At 33.3% G+C, this 23814-nt stretch overlaps 1 protein-coding gene across 1 annotated transcript in view; it reads right to left on the reverse strand.

Annotated features, from left to right (window-relative positions):
- Positions 1-652: 652 nt before the first annotated feature.
- The window catches only part of Dally (division abnormally delayed protein), a 244201-nt gene continuing 221039 nt past the window's right edge, over positions 653-23814 (reverse strand). The window contains exons 6-8 of the mRNA XM_071999880.1: positions 14787-14931; positions 6203-6410; positions 653-5181 (exon numbers count right to left, since the gene is read on the reverse strand). Coding sequence (XP_071855981.1) covers positions 5075-5181; positions 6203-6410; positions 14787-14931 — 460 coding nt within the window. The 3' untranslated portion in view covers positions 653-5074. The remainder of the gene's footprint in view (positions 5182-6202; positions 6411-14786; positions 14932-23814) is intronic.

Consider the following 23814-nt stretch of genomic DNA (forward strand, 5'->3'; position numbering starts at 1 on the left):
CGTTTAACGGCTTAGCAAATCTTATTTTCATAGCGCGAAATAGGCGCGTTTCAGACAGTGTGTATACGTTTTATTTTTCTTTTATTCCACTTACATATGCAGTCTCGCAAAGTGTAATATGCATTTGCTGTTTTACCGTGATTAACGTAATACGAGAAACATTGAATTAGGCCTTAAATTTGTGCGATTTACGCGGTTTGCTTGTTCTGGAGTCGTGACGGTGGCGCGTTACTTTAATAGAAACACAGACACGACACAGCGCGACGACACGTAATTAGAGGGTGAGAAATTGTCTGTGCGTATTAAGTACGGATTCTGTGCGTTTCTTGCGTTTCTGTTTCGCCTCTAATTTCTACGCTTTATACTTTGTATCTGGGCGACATGCAGCTGGACGCTTGTAGCTAGACGGCTAATGTGTATCGCTTTAATTAAATTCACCATCGGAGCTATTCAACGTTCAACGAGCCAATTTAAACGAGTACAATAAGTTCATTCAATGATCCAGTCGTTCGTCTGATTCCACGTGTACTTGCTATTCGCAAGAAATAAATTTTTCTAAATTTCGTTTACGACGATGACGACATCGACCGATCGTGTAGATCGCGGTCAAGAAGAAGCGAGACCGTCGCATTCCAAGTATCAACACAGTTCGTTTGTTTTAAATATATCACTTTTATTTAATCGCAATTTTTTTTTATTTAGTGTAGCACCACAAAACATGTATAACAAAGAGCATTATAAATAGGTGATCGATTTCATAGTGTCTCAACGATGCTTTGATAATTGAAGCGAAACAACACGAATCGAAGGAATCGAATGTAAGGCCACTTCCTTCGTCATCGTATGTCGTGTTAAAACGATTCCATACAATTTACAGGAGGCGTGTGCCGTCAAAAGGGATATATATTAATATCTCCGCAATCAAAAGGGTCACGCAGCCGTACACGAGCAACGAGGCGAATTTTTAGGGATCACTTATCTCGCTCGTTGCCTAAATTCGCCCGACAAGCAGAATAATAACAATTATTCATCGAATAATTACAATTATAAATTCTAACAGTTACGTCCGAGTCGTACTAAATTGGGCTCCTTCGTCGTCGCGTCGAACGTCGACTGTATAATTAATTGGACTTTAAAAGAGTGCGTGTATCGGTTCCTCAAATTCAAACGCTCTTCCTCTATATCTTTCGTGGCTGCGTTGCGTCGTAAAACTATCTTTGTTCGCTCATCATCGCATTTACTTTCAATTGTCACGATTTAATTTTAATCAAATTTCGTTATAATCACGTATCTTTAAAACGATTCTACGGCTTTCGAGATAACAAAGGCTCGTTGAATATAAAACGATATTCTCGAATACCAAGCTAATTCATTCATTATTTCTGTATTTAATTATTATTGATACCTAAAACGAGTCGGATTCGCCAGCCGATTCGTCAAATTAACAATAATCCTTAGTGGACGTTCTTTCCTATTCGGTTGTTTATATAGATCAAATAATAAAAAGTGAAACATCAATCGATAAGCGGTTTTATATCCTGGAAGGACATGCAAAAGTATCGATAGAACGGTTCGTGTGAAAAAATTCGCCCGATCTGTGAAGATCTCGTTTTAGCGTTTAGCAAATAATTTAGTTTTATCCGCGCTGGTCGATAGACTAGTTTCTTCTGCGTATCACATTTATCGTTCATATAGTTAACTTTATAGAAGTAAACTACGCAGCGATTGATAATAGAAAAAAAAGCCTTTCGGTCCAAAAGTCTACTTGTTACAAAGTTCGCGTCGATTTAAGTTGAAACACAGTCTGGACCCTATCTAAGACGGCGATTAGTCAATATCTTTAAGTTGACAAGGAAATTTTTCTTCTCGGCTGTTCGAACTAACGCGAAATTCCAAAAGCGTTATGGTCGTTTCTTGCGTTACACTAGCGGATATTTCGATCACCTCAGATTAAATCGAATTACTTTCTTTTTTTTCTTTCTTTCCTTTCTTTTCTTGTTAGAGAAGAAGGAAATTACAAAAGGAGGAAAAGAAGGTCGCACGCGCACACATCGTTCTCTTCAGCATGAATGCCCTGTACAGTCGTATTTATATCGATGGCTTTCTCATTCCTTCTGTCGGGCGTGAGATGATAACACGACGTCACGGCTAGGGATATTCAAAAAGGCACTAACCCTCAAAGATCCGAAAAATCAAATGTACAAAATCAGTGCGGCCGCATACGAGTCGACGCATACGAGGTTACACCGACAGGCTCTTGTCTCCTTAGCTCTTCCTACTTTCTTACACTAGCCTAAGTCGATTTTTTTTTTTCATTTTTTCTTTTTTTTTTTGTTTTTAGTTGGAAAGCAAACCGCCAAAATCTAGGTCCGCCTCGAAGCTTACGATTAGACGTCTAAAGCGTTTTCGCGTCGAGGAACTTGCTCTCGCTTCGGATCGCGAGACAATTTTTATAGTTAGCGCTCTACTTGGCGTTCTTTTTTTTTTTCTTCTTGCTTTTTGGCACTTGACGATATCTAAATGTATAATATAGTAGAAATAGAATCAACGGAAAACGATACATCGAATTTTAGACAACAGAGTCAAGGAATACGAATGATCTTTTGCGTTTCTATGAAATAATAGGAAAAATTATGGCACTGGGCAGGTGGCTACAAACAATTTTAGTACCTCAAGGACTAAAAACACAATACTCGATAACAACGTCTACACGTTTTACTTTCTCAAATACTATCGTATCACGCTTTATCGTTATTTTTGTCGGGGTCTCGATAAGCCCACGCTTTCACTCGGCAATTTCAATTCGAATCACCCGCAATCGGCTTCCGAGTTCCTTTTCAACGATTAGACGTCCAAGAAGGAGTCGTTGATTCGCTCGACTATATCCAATCGGTCGTACGATCTTTTATACGTTCTCGTACGATTAATCACAGCGTATCAAGCACTCCGTACGCATCCTAATGAAAAAGTTATAAAAAGTCGAAACGATCCTCCACGAATGCTCCATCTGCGAAGAAGGAACGCACGTTATTGGCGATTAATGGCTGGAGTGGGGATTACGGTGGCGTGGAAACGTCGCATTTGTAAAGATAGAATTAACGTCGAACTTCTCGTGACTATCCTTGGAAACGACCGTCTCGAGACGATGCAAGCGGAAGGCGACGCTCGTTTCGCGTGAAATTCGAAGTACGACCACCGGATCGCTTGACGAGAAAGCAGCTTCGGCCGCGTAACTGGCGTTTTGGCAGTTGGCTTTGATATATGGCATGCACGCGCGATATCACCGACGGGGATGACCCCGTGATTAGTCCGTGTATCGACGTCGACGACAAAAAGCGTCGCCGCGAACGAGAGGCAATTCATGCGTGACGAAGAACAGCGCAAAACGCGAGGCACAAGGGTCGGAGTCTCGTTGTTCGGCTCTGTGACTTGGTCGGATCGTTTAAAAGCCGGAACTGCTGCTACTGCTGTTGATGCTGCTACAACTGTCGTCTGATACTTTCAAAAAGGAAAGACACTTTTGATTTTTCCCCGTGCGACACAAACGTCGTACATTTTGCCTAACAGCGATTCCTCGCTGTTCGGAAAGTATTCACAGCAAAGTGAAGTATCAACGACGACGATTATTGCTCGTGATTGTAGCTTGCTCGTTCTTTCCGCGTTCGTCTCGTTCGATCTTCCGGTGAAAAAGAACATTTCCAAAGCGTAGCGTATATGTATACGTAGGTGAATAAATACGAGTAACTTTTTGAACGACGAATCACGCATTTTGCACAGCAATTCGAATGCATGAGTCGTGTCTGTCTGTTTACACGGTGTTTGCCTTGTTTCGCTGTACGGAAAGTTTCCTGTAGATTTTTAAATACAGCAATTTTCTATGAATCACTTTTAATAGCATAAATAAATGACAAAACTTTTTACTCTCCATTCGTCCGAAAGCGCGGTATTGTTCTTTTTCACCATCCGTCGCTTTACGTTATTATCAAATCTGATTTCCCGCAGATGTAACGCGATATTCTGCGAAGATTATCCCTGGAATTTTTTCGTCTGGCTCTAATTTCGTACAAATAGGTCTCTCCTTTTCCCTACAATTTTCCAATTCCTCGGCAAAAACAAGATGCGCTGCACAGAAAAGCAACCTCCCATCATTTCGTGAAATCGCAGTGCAGTCAGTTTCGCCGGATGGCCATCGTGCTTGTTATCATGTTCCTGTAAAACAGGAAGGGACCATTTTTACATGCACGTTGCTTTTGACCTTCTGTCTCGCTTGACTATTTTCTCAACGCTCTCTTCTCTCACACAAGCAACTCGGCTAACTCGGCTTCTTAATTCTTTCCGACACAGTTTTACCTCGTTAAATATAATTCTTTCCGTGGTCGTTTGCGAGCAACATGACACGCGACAGATGAGAATCGGTTTTCTCGTTGTTCTTCCATGTTCAGTGCACCATTTCCAATCGTTCAAGTATTCTCTCGATTCTCGTACCAGCCATACGGTTCGATTCTTGGCAAATCGTTAAAGGCAGGACACGCCATCGCTGGTGATTTCCGCTAGCAGATACTCGACCAACAGTCCAACTCTTTTCTTACACTTTTGTTTCCGGCCATTCGACATCAGATAATCAGATCCTATCCTAGCCTACGACGATTTCCATGCGTGGAACGATCTTCCGGAAAAATGTCTATTCAGCTTTGTATCGACACTCGTCGAATATTCAATCGCGTCGGCCAACGAGCCCAGAATGATTATTCGAACGCGAACGATTTTCAGAACCTTGCTCTCGAACTTCGAATACGAAACACAGTCTTCGTTCGATCGATCGACGCACATCGATTCTCAGCCACGAACAATAAAACAGATTCTCCGTTGTTTCCGGACATTCCTCGCAGCTGTTCCGTTTAGGCGGCACGATAAATATCTATAAAGCAGATTCGTAAGTTCCGGAATTAGATCGATCCCTCGTGTCGAGCAGGATCATCCTGTTCGCCGACGCGGGCACCAAAATCGTTTGTCTACATCCATGTCTAGGTCGTCGAAACGTCGTCCCCTTCTTTCACGCCGGCTTCCATTCAACTTAAGCGATCAGCGATGCGCAGGCGATCGCCATTGTCACGGATGACAGGAGAATGCTTGATGCTCCTGCCGTGGTTGGATTCTCACGATTCGTCTTCAACATTGGATCTGCAACAATGATTAGTTTCGATTAATTTGATGGATTAATCCGTAATTAAAATTCAGTGGCAATATAAATGGAAAATATTCGAGGTAGTGAAACCGTACGACGTCGTATTAGTTTCTTTGTATACTGCCATTGTTTTCAAGAAGATAGATCGTATGTTTTGTACAGAAAAATTGGAGACAATTCTAGAGATCAAGATTACAATTCACCAACATTGCGGTCGTTGTAGTTGATTTATCAGATTCTTATCTGCAAAATTTTTTATCAATATTTTTTAACAGCTTTGTGTTAACGTTATTTGACAAGAAGTAGTCATTATATGACGTATTAAATCTGAAATTTATTTAATTGTCTCATTAATTTATTCATTTTTTATATCCCTTCGACAGTTAATGTGTATCTCTCTTTATCACAAAAGAATATTTATATTTTACAACATGCAGAATTAACTCGGGAAAATGAGCAGTTTCAACGAATTGTTAAAAAAAGCTACATTAGTAGATATGTTTTCAAACGTTCGATTAAATTAATTATTAGGTTGCATAATAAACTACCATACCAGACTTTGTTTCGGGTGTTTTAAAATCGTAAAAGATTTCACAATTATTTTCTCTTGTATATTATTTAATTCAGAAGATTTTAGTTTATCATACAGTTTAGTAGTAGTTTGTTTATTTTCTTAAAGCAACAATGCTTTACCTTTTTAAAAGTATGGTTTTTTTAACTATTTTTCTTTACGAATATAAAACTTTTCATCCAATTTGTCGAGAATAACAACGAGTCCTGTAAGTTCTTATCTTATTTTCATTTTACAAATTTTCATTTCAAAGCAAGTTATAATCGGAACCTTTTATCTTAAAAATGACATTTATTATGTAATAACTTAACGACGCTCTGTCAAAATCATTAAAAAGAAGAAAAAAATGCTATTTGTAGACAGAACAGCAATATGAAACTATACAAAATAACAGTACAAAACCATAATAATGGGTAATATAAATTTGAAAAATCTCGAATCTATACCTGGTGTACTAGGGCCCATTCCTGATCCAGATGCCTCTTCATCTTCGTGACCATAACCACCATGTTCATCTTCATCATCGTTATCGGCATCTTCTCCTCTGCCTTTCTTCCTCCATATTGGCCTGTCACCGCTTCCTGAACCATCCAGAGCTTCGTCAGCGAGCAGCATTCCACTATCCGGTGCCGACGCCAATTGAGACTGCAAGATCTACGAAAAAGGAAAGGGAACGTTTACAGATGATTGTCATCTTGGATACTAACTAAATAAGCTCAGGAAGCAGAGAGAAATTCATCGACAACTTGGATCGCTCGATCGACCAACGGTAGTGATGGCATCAAGCTCAATATGTACATATACATCCAAAGTAAATCCAATATTTAAGGCTTCATAGGAATCAAACGGTACTCATAAAGGCACGTACTTACAGACTAACAGTTCACAAACACTGTCCGCGAATAACATAACGTTTGCAAGATGTTCATAAACATTTCATGTCTACTCTGTGACACGACTATGTTTGCGAATAGTATACAAACAAGTGAAAAATAGAAGACCAACTGCTCGTGAACTGCTTGCAAAAATCAAAGAGGACGCACCTTGCGATAGAATGAATCGAAATTCGTTCATTTTACACCTGCCAAGTATTTGATCTTCACAAACTAGTTTCGCATCTTGCAATCAGTACTCGCAAGTTTCGAGAATTTACTGATAACTATTTCGAACGAATTGAATCCTTACTGTGATCTACGAAGGTTTACTAGATGCGTTTTCTTCTAAATAGAATTACATTTCTTTATGCAATGATCGATGCTAGCTCAGGAAATATTATTATTATTCGCATGTCCTCTACTTATTCACCCGCAAAAAAGTTAATGGCATCAAATCGTGCCCGTTTCGATGCAATTCAACTGTTGCTTGAAAGGTTATTTGTACATAACTTTACTAGTACGTAACTTTTTAATAATTTGAGATTAAGAAATTAGGTGCTTTAATGCTATGTAGAATGGATTGTCTCACGCGCTAAGAAATAATTTCCAGCTTCTTCGTTAATATGACGCTATTTACTTTCTATCTGACTGCAAGATGAAAATATATTATAAATAATGTCAGTGGAGCCAATGGAAATTTAACATTATTATTCAAGAGATTGGTCGGTTGCAACTTGTGGTTGCTTTGACAAATTTGGTCCTCGTGACGAATAGAATACGACGCAAGCAAACAACATTTGTTCTTGAAATTCAAGGTGAAGATCAATTTTCCTTGGATCTCTTTTTTATAAATGTCCATCAATGCAGAGATATAGAAACTTGCTGTGGTGGTTTTTACATTTACTTTTTATGTACTCTCCACGTATTATTCCAAGACTGGACCTTGAGTAACAGTTACCCGGAAATGATAGATTTATGAATATATTTAAATTAGACACATTATATATTAGGTCGTCCGAAAAGTTTCTTTCGTTTTATAAGGAAATAATGGAAGCACAACATTTTCCGTTTTATATTATTTTATCGAATTACGTATGATCCATTTTGTTCTACCAAAATAAAGATCACAACAAATTAGGTTTCATGTTTGTATAAAGATACGTTGTAAAAGACGTGTCTGTAAAAGAAAGACAACCTAATACATTATCAACGTCATAGGAAACTCCATATGCCTAACTATCTTTTTCTTTTCCATACATTTCCGCGAAGAATTTTACGCCGGAATTTTTTCTACACCGAAATTAACTTCAGTTTAATTGGAATTTACAGTATTCCCTTTCCGGACGGCTCCACAATGTTAATAACGTTGTTAAAAATTCCGATCTAGTTGAATTGTTTAATTAAAATGCAACACGTTCGATGTTACATGAGGCAATACGCAACATGCACGAATTATATGTATGTAAATCGCATCTGGGTAAACGTTTATCCCAGCGGAGGAAAATAGAAGAAATAGAAGATCGACCCCCGAGTATTCATACTCGACGCTGTCGCGTGAACTTGCTTATAAATGATTCATGAGTTCGCACATTGTCATACGTATCGTTACGCGCCTGTCACCTTCTTCTGGCTCTGTATAATTTCAAATTGGATTACACAGGTGCGATATGCCGCAGTTGACGGGTGTGCAGGTGTCGTACACGCAACGAGCGCAAATCACCTGCCTGATTTCTAGACATGCGAATTAACGTGTGCCTAAGTGTTGGAAGATGCCTCATAAAATGACGGATAACTGATGACGGACATCGAACGATTTAAAATGTTGCGTTGCACGTCGCAATTGGCTGGGCTTTTCTTCAGAATTCGAGATCTTTTATGATCTCGCGACAGCATCTATTATAGGTGAGTCGTGTTCATCAATTCCATAAATTAAAATCTACAGTGCAATGACAATTGCAAACATTATATTGTAATTATTTATCCTATCTCTACGTAATAATAAGTTTTACGAAAATAACACTTCTTTTTTTTTAATGTTAAATACCAATTATGTATCTGGATAATATGAAGCACGGTTGATCGATTTGGCTTCTGAGATCCAATTATGGTTCGCATAAATACACACGTACAATCGAATCAATCGTATAAAGCGCTCGGAAACAGATTGCAAAATAATGTAAAATAGATGGATAACTACAGATCAACTATAGCTATGCGTAGGTATGTATCGTTCCTTATTGGTTTTAATAAGGTTTGATGCTGCAACTATTACATGGTTTTAAATTAATGAAGGTGGATATATTTGGTGTAGATATTTTATAGTATATTTCCTAGTTATAATTCTTTTGAACTTTTTGAACAAACTAATATTTCAATATCAACACGAGAACAAATCCAGATTATGTTCTTCACTTTCTCAAGAAAGAAACCGTTTTGTAAATTGCGCAACGCTATGTTTACACAGTCACAAATGCATCCTCCCATGCAAAAAATATTCTACCTATAGATTAGCAATACAACGTGAAAGCGACAATAAAGGATAATTTAAAAAATCCTAAATACGTACAAGAGCCACTAAATTATCTAGAATGTTTTAAATTATGTAGTAGATTTGTAATTATAAATTTCTGTTCTTGTGCTGTGATTTCGTTTCATTGCTGTTAATTATAAATAATAAAAGGGAAAAAGGAATCTAATACTGAATAATTTAACGAATTATTATTACAATGAAACTACCCATTCCAACCACGATTACAATCGCGTATCTACATTCCTTATTAATCATTCAAACGTGTATTCCGTAAACGCACGTCTCACAATTGGACGCATAAAGCCCTCACTCGAGACACTCGATCGCGGCGCATTCACGAGAGAGACTCGACGCGTCGGCGTTGTCGATTTCCTACATATCAGATACCTGCCGTTTGCACCTGTTCGCCAATCACGGACAATCAGAACCGACTCGCAGCACCAATCTCACCCACGCACCTTTTAGACGGATCTTTCGCACCTTCCTCCTGTGCTAGACGTCCACGCGCCAGACGCACACCAGCTACACAACTCGCGGCTCGTATGAATAATTCCAGATTAGAAGGTAATTTATGGGTGTCTGGTGACTGTGTGCTCATGTACACGACGGTTAAAGCGGCTACTTATTCGTTCGCGAGAGTATTTCCTGTGTTGTATTTAATTTAGAGACGAGCACGAATACAAATGAAACGACACACGCGTTTAACGTGATACTTAAGGGAAGTGGAGTCACGACAATGCAAGTGAAACGACACGAAATTTAAGTGTCTTTAGAGCTTAATTGAACTTTAACTATGATAAGTAGTGTTTATTAAGATAAATGCGAGGAGGGTGTTTCAATGTCTTATTAATATTAGGTCCGGCGGAAAGCTTTGTCGCAGTTATTATATACAGTAATATATTTAGTAGAATGTTACTATCATCGTGAAGATATCACAAAGAGAAGTTAGATTTCGCATTCCAATATGTCACTTGCCAAATTGAAGAAACATCTGAAAGTAACGAAGTGAAGAGGGTGTTTCAATGTCTTATTAATATTAGGTCCGGCGGAAAGCTTTGTCGTTCTTATTATATACAGTAATATATTTAATAGAATGTCACTAGCATCGTGAAGATACCACAAAGAGAAGTTAGATTTCGCATTCCAATATGTCACTTGCCAAATTGAAGAAACATCTGAAAGTAACGAAGCGAAGAGGGTGTTTTAATGTCTTATTAATATTAGGTCTGGCGGAAAGCTTTGTCGCTCTTATTATATACAGTAATATATTTAGTAGAATATTACTATCATCGTGAAGATACCACAAAGAGAAGTTAGATTTCGCATTCCAATATGTCACTTGCCAAATTGAAGAAACATCTGAAAGTAACGAAGTGAAGAGGGTGTTTCAATGTCTTATTAATATTAGGTCTGGCGAAAAGCTTTGTCGTTCTTATTATATACAGTAATATATTTAATAGAATGTCACTAGCATCGTGAAGATACCACAAAGAGAAGTTAGATTTCGCATTCCAATATGTCACTTGCCAAATTGAAGAAACATCTGAAGGTAACGAAGTTGCTTAGAAATTATATGTTCCCTGAGTAATGATCTGTGTTCTTGTTTCACTGATTCAATTAGCCAAGACATGAAAAAAATAAAACGCGAGTAACATGAAAATTCATGCAGATACGAAGGATTTCAACATTTGTTGAAATGCTATCAGCCTTAAACGGACGCTGATATATTCCATCTAGCAAATCACGTTGAGACAAGTTTCCGTTCCACGAAATCAGTAATTAATGAAATCCTTATTACGTATATACGTCTTACGCATGGCTACGCGGACTAATCTAACTTTGAAACTAATTGCAACCCTTTCCTGTCCGGAAATGCGCTGAAATGTCTGTCTCCATTAGCATGCGATAAATATCTTACTAACGCTTTGCCGTCCTTTTGTTTCACACAATGGCTTGTCAGCGGATCCGGTTTACGTTAACGATTATGAATTCGCCACCACGGATGACTGTCTTCGTAAACATATAATATTTCATATAATTTAAAAGCGTAGGGAAAAAGGACAAAGAATGTAACAGAAGAGCTTTATAAAGAAAATGAAGTTTTAATATCTTAGTTGAACAGAAGGAAAAAGTTTAATGAATTTAAATACAGAAGCTCACAAAAATATTTGAATACTTATAGAAACTTTTTATGAATATATATATTATTATCATTCGTTTTATGTGGGATATATGTATTCTAAAATTTGTAGTGTGAGACAAGACTCAATTATCATTTTTCGCATTTGAGACAAATTGGAGATTGTAGATAATATATAAATAATATCTGTTTAAACAAAGTAAAAAATGGTACATGAATGTTGTCTTTCGAAATATATACATATAACGTATTTTTATATTTTCTTCCATAATTATTCTTGCTTGCTTGGATCCCGATATTTCGATACGTATCATTGGAATTTTTATGCTTCTAGAGAATTAATAGTTAATAAAAATATGTAAATAGCGATCAACTGACTTAAATATTAAAAATATTAATTTATGTATTCACAGATGAAATTTGTGAAAAGTTATTGTAGATGTAAAAATAGATACATGTTGTTGATCAGAGGTCATCGAAAATAATAGAATGTCAGAATATCGTATTTATTCAGCGTATTTATTCAGAGATTGCTACCAGTTTCATTAGTGTTTTATATTTTCTGATATAATTCGGTCATAGTAATGCTATAGAAAAATCAATTATATGAGCAAGAAATTTTCATAAGGAAGAAATTAAAATTAGAAAATCGATGAGGCCATAATCTTAGTATTTTATTTAAAGTATTTATTTATTTACTATTATAATATTATTATTTACTAAGTATTTATTTATTATTATATCGTTTCTGACGCGAAAATGAGAGCGGTAAATGTAGAAAATCTTCTATAATCCCAGAAGGAAGAAATGGAAAGATAACCTGACAATCAGTAAGATAGCTTTCGGAGAGAGTATGTCACTCGCGTTAATGGAAAGGAAAAATTGTTTACTAAAATATTTTTTCTTCCATATGACGAGATTAAAATTTTCATCTCTTTTCTTTGTTGTTAGTTAAATTATTAACTTATTTGCAATGCTTAATTATTGATTGTAATTAAATGTAGTAACGGAGGCAAAAAAAAAAAATGATTTCAGGATTTACAGAGTAATCATGACAATGTATATAAATAAATTTGGAGTGTGGAAACAAAGAGGGAGAAAAGTCTATAATATTGTGATCATTTAATTGTTAAACGTTTGTTCTCCATTATTTAAATTACCAAAATGTTATTTCTTATAATATCAATAATAGTATGAATTCACTATTGCTATTTACTTGTACAAATAATTGAAATCTTTTTCAAAGATTGATTTCGCGGAAGGAAAGAGAGCGGATATCTATGATATTCTGATAATATTTAAATAAATGTTTCCTTCCGGTTATGAATATCTACTACAATATAATCAATATATATTTTGTATAATATCAATATACAGAATATTCGACGTAACCAGGACAAGTTATAGCTTCGAAACGGTAGAAGATAGAAATAAATTTCATGAAGTAAAATCAACCGAATAATACATGCAATATACGAATATACGAATAATACGATATATCCATTCTGGAACTGATAGTACTTCGAAAATTTTAAGATCATCTCTATTTTTAAAAATAGATTGATAATTTTTTTTGGAAAAAGCAGAGGAGATTTTGAAAACATTGGGAAGATGTTTAATTACTCAAAACGTTACTGCTTTCGGAACAAAGTACCCTACACCAAATTACAATCTATCAATCGGAACAATTCAATTTCGCTTAACGAAATTTTTTTTTATCTCCTATCGTTCTAGAGCTATAACTTGTCTCAGTTGCGTGAGATACCCTCTATGATATAACGTAAAAATTATTCCAGGGAATAGCGTGTATTTTCTTATATCCTGCAGCTTGTTATAAAATGTTATACATAATCTGCGAGTAATGTTAGTCTAAACTTTCACGTATCTCAGAAGCACACTTGAACCACAACGCTTGACGTTGTCTGTGCCCGGAAGGTACATTTGGATTGCGAAGGATTAAACGCTGCTATCCGCATTTGCTTAAAGCGATTTTCGCGTTTAGCTAATAATCACGAACAAGATTACGCGAAGCTAAAGTGCAGAGAAATGCCCTGTTTCGTTCGTAATTACAACCGCGAGGCTACTATTGTATTATACCGAAGTATAAAGGCATCTTGGAGAAGGATTAAGAATGTTGGTTCGCCAACTGTCTCTTTAGAAATTGCTATACCGGACGCTGTGTTTAACGTTCTACATTTTACGGTCTTAATTTTAAATAGCTAGCTTTTTGATTCTTTTCATTGTAAGTATAATTGAGATATTAAGTTTAGCGAAGTTCCTCAGTTATTTCATATCTTTAGTATGAAAATTGTAACTGATATTAACATATTGCCTGTCTGTTAAATTTTGTATGTAATATTGCTTGTGCTGTTTAATACGATTACAAAACAGTTATTGTGTAATTATTAATTAAATAATATAGTTTTTATTTTACTTAATTTAATATCAGTTAGCATTATTTAATTTATTATTGAAAATTTTATAATTAGTTAATTAATTATTTAAAATATTGTATTAAGTAATAGTAATTTCTCTTAGGTACTTTAAATAATTCCATTACCATTCGAAGTCAAACCTCGAGAACAAATAAATATTGCTGTAGTAACTATTATAACTTCTTAGTTTTTTTATAACAAATTATTCTTTTCTTCGAATAATTTCATACAGGGTATTATCAAATATAAATACTCTTTAAAATATGAAAAACTTATTAATTTCTTTTTTAATATTACGTGTAAATAAAATTTAATAATAAATATATCAAAGAAATAAATAATAAGAAATAACAAAAAATTAAAACATTAAATAATACTTTCTTCGTTTTGTCCGTCATTATAAGCATTTAATAAATTAATTACAACAAAAGGTCGTCACTTAATTTATATAATTGATAAAAATTTAATAATGTGATTTTATTTGTTTTACCCCATTTAATATTTGTTTTATGAATACATAATTTCAAGATATCTGAAAAAATTCGTTAAACTATAATTCTGTTTTGCGATCTATCGTTTAAAATAGATTAACACTTATTGTACGTATAATTTGATTACACGTACTCTCTGAAAATTCAAAAACTAGTAATATAATGTCATCAGTAGATTATGAATATTTATAGATTTTCATATTTTTACAAGTTATACAATTCAGATCTTTATAAATAAGAGAAGCAATATAGAACCTAAGTAGATATTTGTTGTATATTTTAAATAACTAATACTTTCATTTATGTATTTCATATATTTTTTGTATATTATATATATATCTTTATTTCTTTAAACCCATAAATGTATAAAAATTTGTAAGTTTAATTATAAAGTTGACGACCTTGTCGAACCGGCAATAAACAAGGTAAGCGCATCTCGTCTATCTGGCAATCCGAAGTCGCAAGTCGAAAACAGGATGTGAACGAGAGACAATTCAATCGGAAACACGGTCAGCCAAGGCTGAGTCGAGAAACACATTACGGTTGAACGTGGACTCACCTGATTAATGTGCCTCAATTGGTCAATGAGCACGCTAGTGTTCGCGTTGCCGTAGGAAGTTGTTGTCGGCGACATTGTCGTTATGGTGAACTCAGGATTGTACCTCTGTGCCATCAAACTCGAATCCGCTACCGTCTTTGTGTATCTGCGAATAACGAGAAAATATGTGAAATTAACTGGCTTGCTAATGACGATATGTACGTACATACACAGGCTCGCAAAAATATTCCAACACTTGCATATGCTTTACGTGTATCATACAAAACGTTTTGAGGTTTTATTGACGTTATTATGACACTCATCTATCACGATTATAAAAGCTTGAAACAAACCTGAAAGTATATGTACGTATACATATTTAGAACAAGTATACATAGATCTATATTTCACAGAGATCACGAAGATATAATAAGCAGCCAATTATTCGTTACATATAAGATTACGTCGTATAAAAAAAGAAAAAGAAAATTGTGCACCAGAATCTGAAAATTTGTTAGCTCTGATCACATGATAATTTCGAAGAACCATGCATCTTTATTTTCTTCGTTATAAAAATAATATAATATTGGCGCGACATATATTCTCCGATACAACGAAATAATTCCGTAGGCTAATCCATATTACGAATAATGTGCTCGATAAGTAGGTTAAACGGAAATTTACTATTCAATGAGATATGTAACGTCGAAAGACGCGTCAACGTTACATTGTTATCGCAGCGCATTTTCTCCGGAGAGAGTAGACGATGGGAATGATTGATTGATCGCGTTGTAATTGAATAAATATCAAGCATCGGCCGTATCTGCGCGATCAAAACGTTTTGACGGCAGATAGAATCGCGGCCTTTTGCATTTTAAGCGACTGTAAATTCCGCGCGGCGACGCACCGCGTTTTCCGGAAACGTAAATCCGATTTCGCGATTTCCGTTGAGTGCGATGGTAATTGGATAAATATCGAATGGTAGCCACTTCGATATCGAGCGTTCCCTCTATCTCCACCCCTCGCTTTCTGTCTGCCGATAAATTCATCGGTTTAGCCGGACGTCGTGTAGATACGTTGCACGCGAATACATTTGTTGCAATCTTAATGAGGTGTTCGCAGAAGACGAACCAACTCCGATTCGTTGGTCGACCGCAACAATCTCCTATCGCGAATTGGTCGACAAAAGGAATCAATGATTACGTTCGTTCTGTTACGTTTCTTTGAATGGAAAACGGGACGATTTAATTTTTAAGGTAATCGGTGGATGATTGTACTCCTATTATCGAATCGTCGAATTTTTATACCCAGCACTTTATTTTGGTTCAACAGGCAAGAAAAGGTTGAGTATTTTAGAAATGTTTTCAGTATAAAATTGTAAGGAAATTACGCATATTGATAATAATTCTTTTATATATTATATATAAGTTAAAGTTAATTTTATAAGGGATGAACCAGACTAGGGAAGATCTTATTTGAAATATAGATGAAAAATAACAATTTTAAATACCGACTCGTTTTAACTGTTTTATTATTTTTAAAAGTAATGAAGAAAGTAATTTTGGTGTCTGTCCAAAATCAAGTAAAATATTAAATTGAATTTTAAATATTGTATTTTGAATGGATAGAATCAAATCCTATTTAAGAGATTATTTCAGGAAACGTTTACTGAAACGTGAGATATTAAATAAAATAAAAAATTGTTTCACTTAACAGTTAAATAATTCAGAGAAAAGTCAGTTGTTTGTTCAAATAAAATACTGCAATTCTTTCAAAATAACATTTATCTAACAAATAAAACAACATATTATTCAAATAATCATTTTCCGTTCTGAATTTTATTCAAATAATACCGAAATCTAAGTTGAATGAAGCTTTTTTTTATAGTGGCCTTCCTGTGATATATCACTGATTCATTTGCAACATTTTGCAGTTCGTATAATTTTGTGATTTACTATTGCGTTACTCGTTCCATTAAATGCTTCGGATTAACATATTAATGGCATACTAATTCACGTATTTTTCCTATTAATCTATGTTCTTTGTGTTAGTTACAAAAATAAATTAACATATTCAAATTAATTGGCACTTGATCGAAAAGGTCGATTTGTTTATCTTCTAGGAAATCGGATACAAAGATTAACAGTTTTTTTTTATTAAAATTACTGACACAACGATCCGATCTATTTATATATCAATGTTCTCTGAATATCAATGCGGAAATATATAATTATATTATGGTTCTCAAATAGCTGTAGCGAAATACTGTTTATAGCTTGCTGGCAATAGAAAATTAATTCGCAACGGTCAGGGATTAAGATGAAGTTCTCCCGAGATTGCTTCAAGTTAAAAAGCCAAATTAAGAAAATTAGTTTATAGAGCGGACCGAACCTCCTGGGAATTGCTGACATAAACCGTGGCTCGTTAAGGAAACCGTTCGGATAATCTTAAAGACGGAACTTACGATATGATCGTGCGTCCTAAAGAAATTCAAAAACTTTCAGATGGAGTTTCAGTTTTTAATAATCTCCTATCAACGTCACACATAAAAAGAAGTTGATATTCAAAATAGTTGAGGATAAAAAGTAGTTTAACATGTATGCTTAATCGTTAATTGATATCATCCAGTTGATCCGCATGCCTTTAAGAGATAAATTACTTAATTTCAAAATACTTCAACCTAATTTCTATTGTATATTTTACATCATAAAGACCATTCATAATATTTATCGAGAATATAAAAATCAAATATAAAACAAAAATTAAAATTAGATACTTTAGAACTAAATATAAGCAAACTCAAAACTCAGCGATAGCGATCGAGGTTTAACGACACAAGAATGTTATAATGCATATTTTTTATGTGAATGCTAGTAAAACACAAAGTAATAGGACAACAAACAATTAATATCATTTGACTAAATTATAATCATTTGACTAAAAGAAACATGTCATCTGTCTTTTAAAACTTATTGCACCAGAATGATTTTTCTTATAAGAAACATTTTTTCATAAATATAAAATCATCTCATAATAAGTAGGAACAAATTGATTTTCCCCCATTATGCATTTTAACTCGTCAAATAACCATAGCAAAAATAAAAAGTAATACTACAGCGTATGAATGGAAGATACTATAAAGTAAAACAAATAACAAATAATAAAGCATAATCCCATAAAACTTAACCAATATCAAACTAAAAGATCGGTATATGTGCATAAATGACAGTGTTATAAATATAACTGTAAACAAAGCGTTTAATTACACACGAATAATGACAAATGTCAATATTGCCATTTTGAATTGAATTATTAAATCATCAATGCGTCGAGCTAAACTAACATCACGTCAATCGAATGTTCCCTTCCAAAATGACGCTTGGAGCAAGTGTCACGGCTAAACTGTAATTCTATTAGTACACATCATTCTGCCACAAAAAGCGTTGGTCGTGATCAGTCAAATGATGCGAAATCAAGGCATTCAATGTTTTCGACATTTACGCTACGGAAATCGAGCATACGCCGGCGGCACTGAATTAATCCATTCGCGGTGTAAGTAGGATTTTAATAATGTAATTTCGTTGCGCGTTCAATGCATACTTAATTAATAACTTTGCAAATATGGAGATATAATGAAATTAAGGAGATCTATACGCGTTTCGTGCAATAATTTCGTGATATTGAACTCGTATTGGTTGTATGAGATTTCATTTACAAATTTACGTAACACTAGTCGGTGAAAAATTCTCGGTGACTGTTTCACTTGGGAATCATGAAATGGTGATAAGATGAAATCTAAAAATATATATTTGATGTATATAATACACATATGATTATATACTATGAGGAGGCTATTAGGATGTTTACTGAAAGAAGCTGTTTAAAATTTCGCGTTGGAAACGAACATTAAAAATTTATCTAAAGAGATTTGTAGCTTTTTTTGTATAACTCAGATTTTTTGTGCACTATCACAATTATGTTGCAATATCCAAGAAGAATAGATTTCTTTTCTTCTTATAGAATTCATCAAATTGGAATATTTTGGGGGTGATAGTATTGAATATTGTACTTTCTTTCTATTTTTTTTTTTTTTTTCAAAGAATGTTTTGTTAGAGTTCCAAAGATAGATCTAGAGGTAAAAGAAGTCATTATTATTATGACACAAAAGATCAAGTGTTTTAAAAACATTTTATATGTTTTATTTTTTAACACATTATTCTATATGCAGTATTAATGATATTATATATAACGTTATGCGATATAATATTTTATATATATATAATGCTTAATTATATAAAATATTATTTTATATCTAATAGGATGGATTTAACTGTTTTCATCATTGTCATCTTTGAGTACCTCAATTATATAAAAAATGATACTAGTTGATTGATTTCGTAATAAGATATATTTTGGTATTCGAGTTTTTGACATAGAACAAAGTCACTTAGTTTTGCAACTATATATTTAAAGATGACAGAACGCTTCCACGATATGTGTTTGAGGAACATTAAACTTCATCGCGAGTTGTCTAGTAGTAATACGAAGATTTATGGTAATCGTCGACTGTAAATTATTCCAACATATCGCTTTTGATCGACCAGAATGTGACACATTATCTAAATAAAAATCTCTTGATATGAATTTATGGAACCATCTGACAAGTTTGAACCTTTGTGCCTTCTCCACATATTCTACAAATGTTCTTTACTGTTTCCATAATCGCAGAGTGTTAGAGTCTCTTAGGTCTTTGTAAACTACTCGAATAAGCAGTTGCTAACAGGCATTTTGTATTTAAGTATTTATTTTGAAAGGGAAATTCTAAGCTCTAAAGTTTTAACCAAATATCATTAACAAAATTACAGCTATATATATATAGTGATGGACGTTATATATACGTATATACAATGTATATGTACAATACAAGATGTATATATGTATAATACATCTATAGTATGTTAAAGTGCATTTCTGTAAAATAATAATTTATTCTGTTATTCTAATTAAAAGTAGCTGTAAATTCTATATCATATTTCGATAAAATTTTAACAGAAATCATTTAAATTTCTGGTAATAATAATGCTATGTTATTTATTCGTAAGTAGACTGCGGATTTTTGTGCATTTATAGGAAATTTGACGGTGCACAATTTCACAGAATGTACATAATATGAAAAAATATGTAAAATATCGAAAGTATGGTACTCTCCATAATACTTAGTAGGAAAAACAATTTTCTACCAAACCTGTATTTTTTAAATTATATTCTGAAAAGTATAAATTTATAATACAAATACCCGCAATCGAGTCATAAGAATTAATATAAATGTTTGTACCATTTTCATAAAATGAACTCTTTTAACATGTAGCTGTAATATAATTTTAACTTACAACAGTTAATGCAAAACCAATATAATAAATAAATTAATTTAATAAAACAATACAACTGCTGTTAAGATGAACCAGTAAGAATAAGGAAGAGAATGGCAATAATTCAAATTATTTAATAATTCATTATCCATCAAATATAACAATTACAAAAAATATACAGTTTACTATAAAACGAGTAAGCATGATATGTAATATTGTAATATAATATTACAAGCATAATATTTAATATTACCAAATACTAAAATATTTAAATTTAACATATTTAAAAACAGAACCATCTTTTTCACTATCAGAGTTACCCTACTAAAAGTATCACCGAATAGATTATAAAAATCGGGCACGGAATAAATCCTTGCCAGCTTTGCGAAATGGATTTAGCTCGTTTCACGAAACTTCGCAGTTTCATGGGAAGCACGCGCTCAGCTTATGAGCTGAAAGTATCATTGAATACCGCCGCTTTATGCGAGGACGGAGCGTGATGTGCTATCTTCGATGCAATAATAGCTGGCAGGGTATACGAGGAGGGAAAAATCGCGGGACTTTTTGCAATAGGGTAGCCAGGACTCGCGAAGTTCGGACAAGCGGTGCTCCGGGCGATCGTTCGCTGGCCATCATGTTCCTACACTTATGCATGCAAATAGGGGTTAATAATGCAGCACAGCCGCGAATAATAGCACGATAATAATTACGCGAAAGTTAAGCCAGTTGTTTGGCCGGTTAAGAAAATGTTGCTATAATTGCAACAAGCTCATTACGGAAGTCGACGATGAGACATGTGCGATCGATTCACTAGTTTGTTTCCACGAAAATGTTGTTTAAGTCCTTCAACATGGATCACTGTTTACGTCACACATCAGTAATGATGGGATATCTAAAGCGTTAAAACATGTTCCACATCTGAATATATTTTTGGTTTTTTAAATAAATCGTGAACAAAGTATAGGATACCGTAATACGATAATTGTATAAACTATACGATAATAATGTCATGTGGTAATAAAATAATGTAGTAGGTAATTCACCGTGGGAAGACTATTTTGCTCTGGTGTAATAAATATGTATGCTATGGCTCCGGATAAAAAAATTTAATAAAATAATTTCACTCTTTGCAACTATTATAACTACGCGTAATAGAATATTGTGAAATGATTGAATTGATTTCCGAAAGATTTTTAACAGACAGTAATAAAATTGGTGTTTGTAATTGTCAAACTTTAATTATTAGTTAATGTGTTATTTGACAAACTCATCTTTAGATTATGTAATTTTTGAATTAGATATAAGATAAAAAAGAATCTTCTAAACTGATAGAAAAACTTTGCAAGTTAATATAAACAATGATATTTAAATATTAAATATATGTAGAGAGAGATTATATATGTAATATATATTATATATAATATAATATAATATAATATAATATATATTACATAATATTATAATATTATGATATAATAATTTATACTATATTATATAATAATATGTAATATATAGATATAGAAAGATACCTATATAATATATAGTAAAGTGTATTATCGCTATGATTTTAAGAGGTTGTTACAGGTTTATATTAGGTTGTCCGAAAAGTGTCTTTCTTTTACAGACACGTCTTTTACAACAACGCATTTTTATACAAACATGAAACCTAATCTGTCGAACGTTGTAATCTTTATAAAACAATGTAACAATGTAATCTTGATAAAACAAAATGGATCATACGTAATTCGATAAAATAATATAAAACGGAAAATGTTGTGCTTCCATTATTTCCTTATAGAACGGAAGAAATTTTAATAGATTGTTAACTTCATAGGAAACGGAGTAAGTGCTGCTTTTAGTTATTCACTTATCATTAATTTGCATACTTTTGTTTGTAGAATTCACATACTCTTACTACAAATCGATTCAATGGTTCGTATACTTATCGAGCAATAATATGCGTATTTACATTGTCAAAATTATGTGAATAAATTATATGGATTAAAATAAAACGCATCAGTTAAAAAGTACTAGGTTTTCATATATAACACATTCGTACGAAATATGTACTGTACTGTGACCTATGTAAGCACAAATTACCATATAAATCCGTTAATTGTAAAAAGTATTGAATTTTCTAACTGAAGACTATACGAGAAAATTACCATGTTTACTTTGTTGATTTTCGGACTATTATGTCATTTGTTAAAAAAAGCATTTTGCAAAAAAAGCATTGGTTGAAAAAAAGAATAACCCAAAATAAATTCAAATATACATATAAGCTTTATGTGCCTTTATTAATTATTATGTTTGTTAATCTAATATTCTGCATAACTCCCCAATGTTAACATTCTTCAAATGTTGAACAGGGTGATGGAACGTATATTTCATACTTTTATTGAATTTAAAAATTGTTGTTCTAAAGACATGAAATGTGAGTTTATCATATTTTTCACATGTGGCCTTCAACTGCACAAGGTGTTCGCTTCAACGCATATTTTTGCTCGAAGGAAACTGTTACAGACTCTGTTGCACGCACATAAACGTTTATAGGTACACCGATGGAATTTTTATTGATGCTTACATACAAGAATGTGATTATAGGCCAAAAGAATGAATTTTAACGTGTATATGTGGGCGTTTATAGGGTCAAAAAGTTTAGAAAGAAACAGCTTATCGATCAGTTTTGGACAATTTTGTCGCTCGTTCGATAGGATCGTATGAAAGCTCCGGAACTTGTGATCATGACGTGTTATAACTCCTTCCGTGTTACCTTAAGCTAACTTGGTATAAAGGGAAGATTGAAAACGATATAAGGGAATAGCTTGTACTTTGATATTGTACAAGATGTTTCATAGAAGTTCGCATAAATTTTGCTATCGTGTTCCAGAGTTATAGATATATTCTTATATAAATATATAAGAATGTGGTATAAGCAGAGGCTCTTAAAAGCATCGTTAAAATATTGTAACAAAAATATAGGACAGGAGAAGCATGATAGCAAGGTTACTCTTTGTATAATGCAAGGCAAAAGTAGGTAAGTGATGTTTGCGTTACACGTTAACAAAAGATAGAATTATCGAATTAATATTTCACTGGCTAAATAATTTTAACAATTTAATTTTAAGCTTAACTTCATATTATACATCGCATGTATATCATGATATTCACATTCGTTTATTTATTTTATTTTATAAATCCATCGCCGTTCACATTTTTATTGTGATTTTCTAATGAAATATTTATATGTCTGAGTTTATATGACATATAAATCGTGTTTAATTTATTTTTTTCAAATCTGAATGTATCATAGTCTTTATGAATATATTACTGTGTTCATTATTAAAAGAAAAATTCATCTTGAAAGATTTAATACTAGTAATATTGACTTTCTTCTGCAAATACCGATTCATGAATAACTATATGAATAATTCATGATATTGAAATTTAAAGATAATTAACTAACAATCATTATAAACATAATTAACTAATAATAACTAATGGTCATCCTAAAGCGACTGTATAATGAATATGTTGAACGAGGCATCTATAACATATGATAATAATCCATAAAGACTACAAGTATATTAGCAAAATTAGTAAAAACAGTATATTAGCAATTAACCTTAAATCGACTCATGAACAATTAAGTATAATTTACTGTTATAATCTTGTACCTG

Source organism: Bombus fervidus, chromosome 3, assembly GCF_041682495.2.
Source record: "Bombus fervidus isolate BK054 chromosome 3, iyBomFerv1, whole genome shotgun sequence".
NCBI lineage: Eukaryota > Metazoa > Arthropoda > Insecta > Hymenoptera > Apidae > Bombus > Bombus fervidus.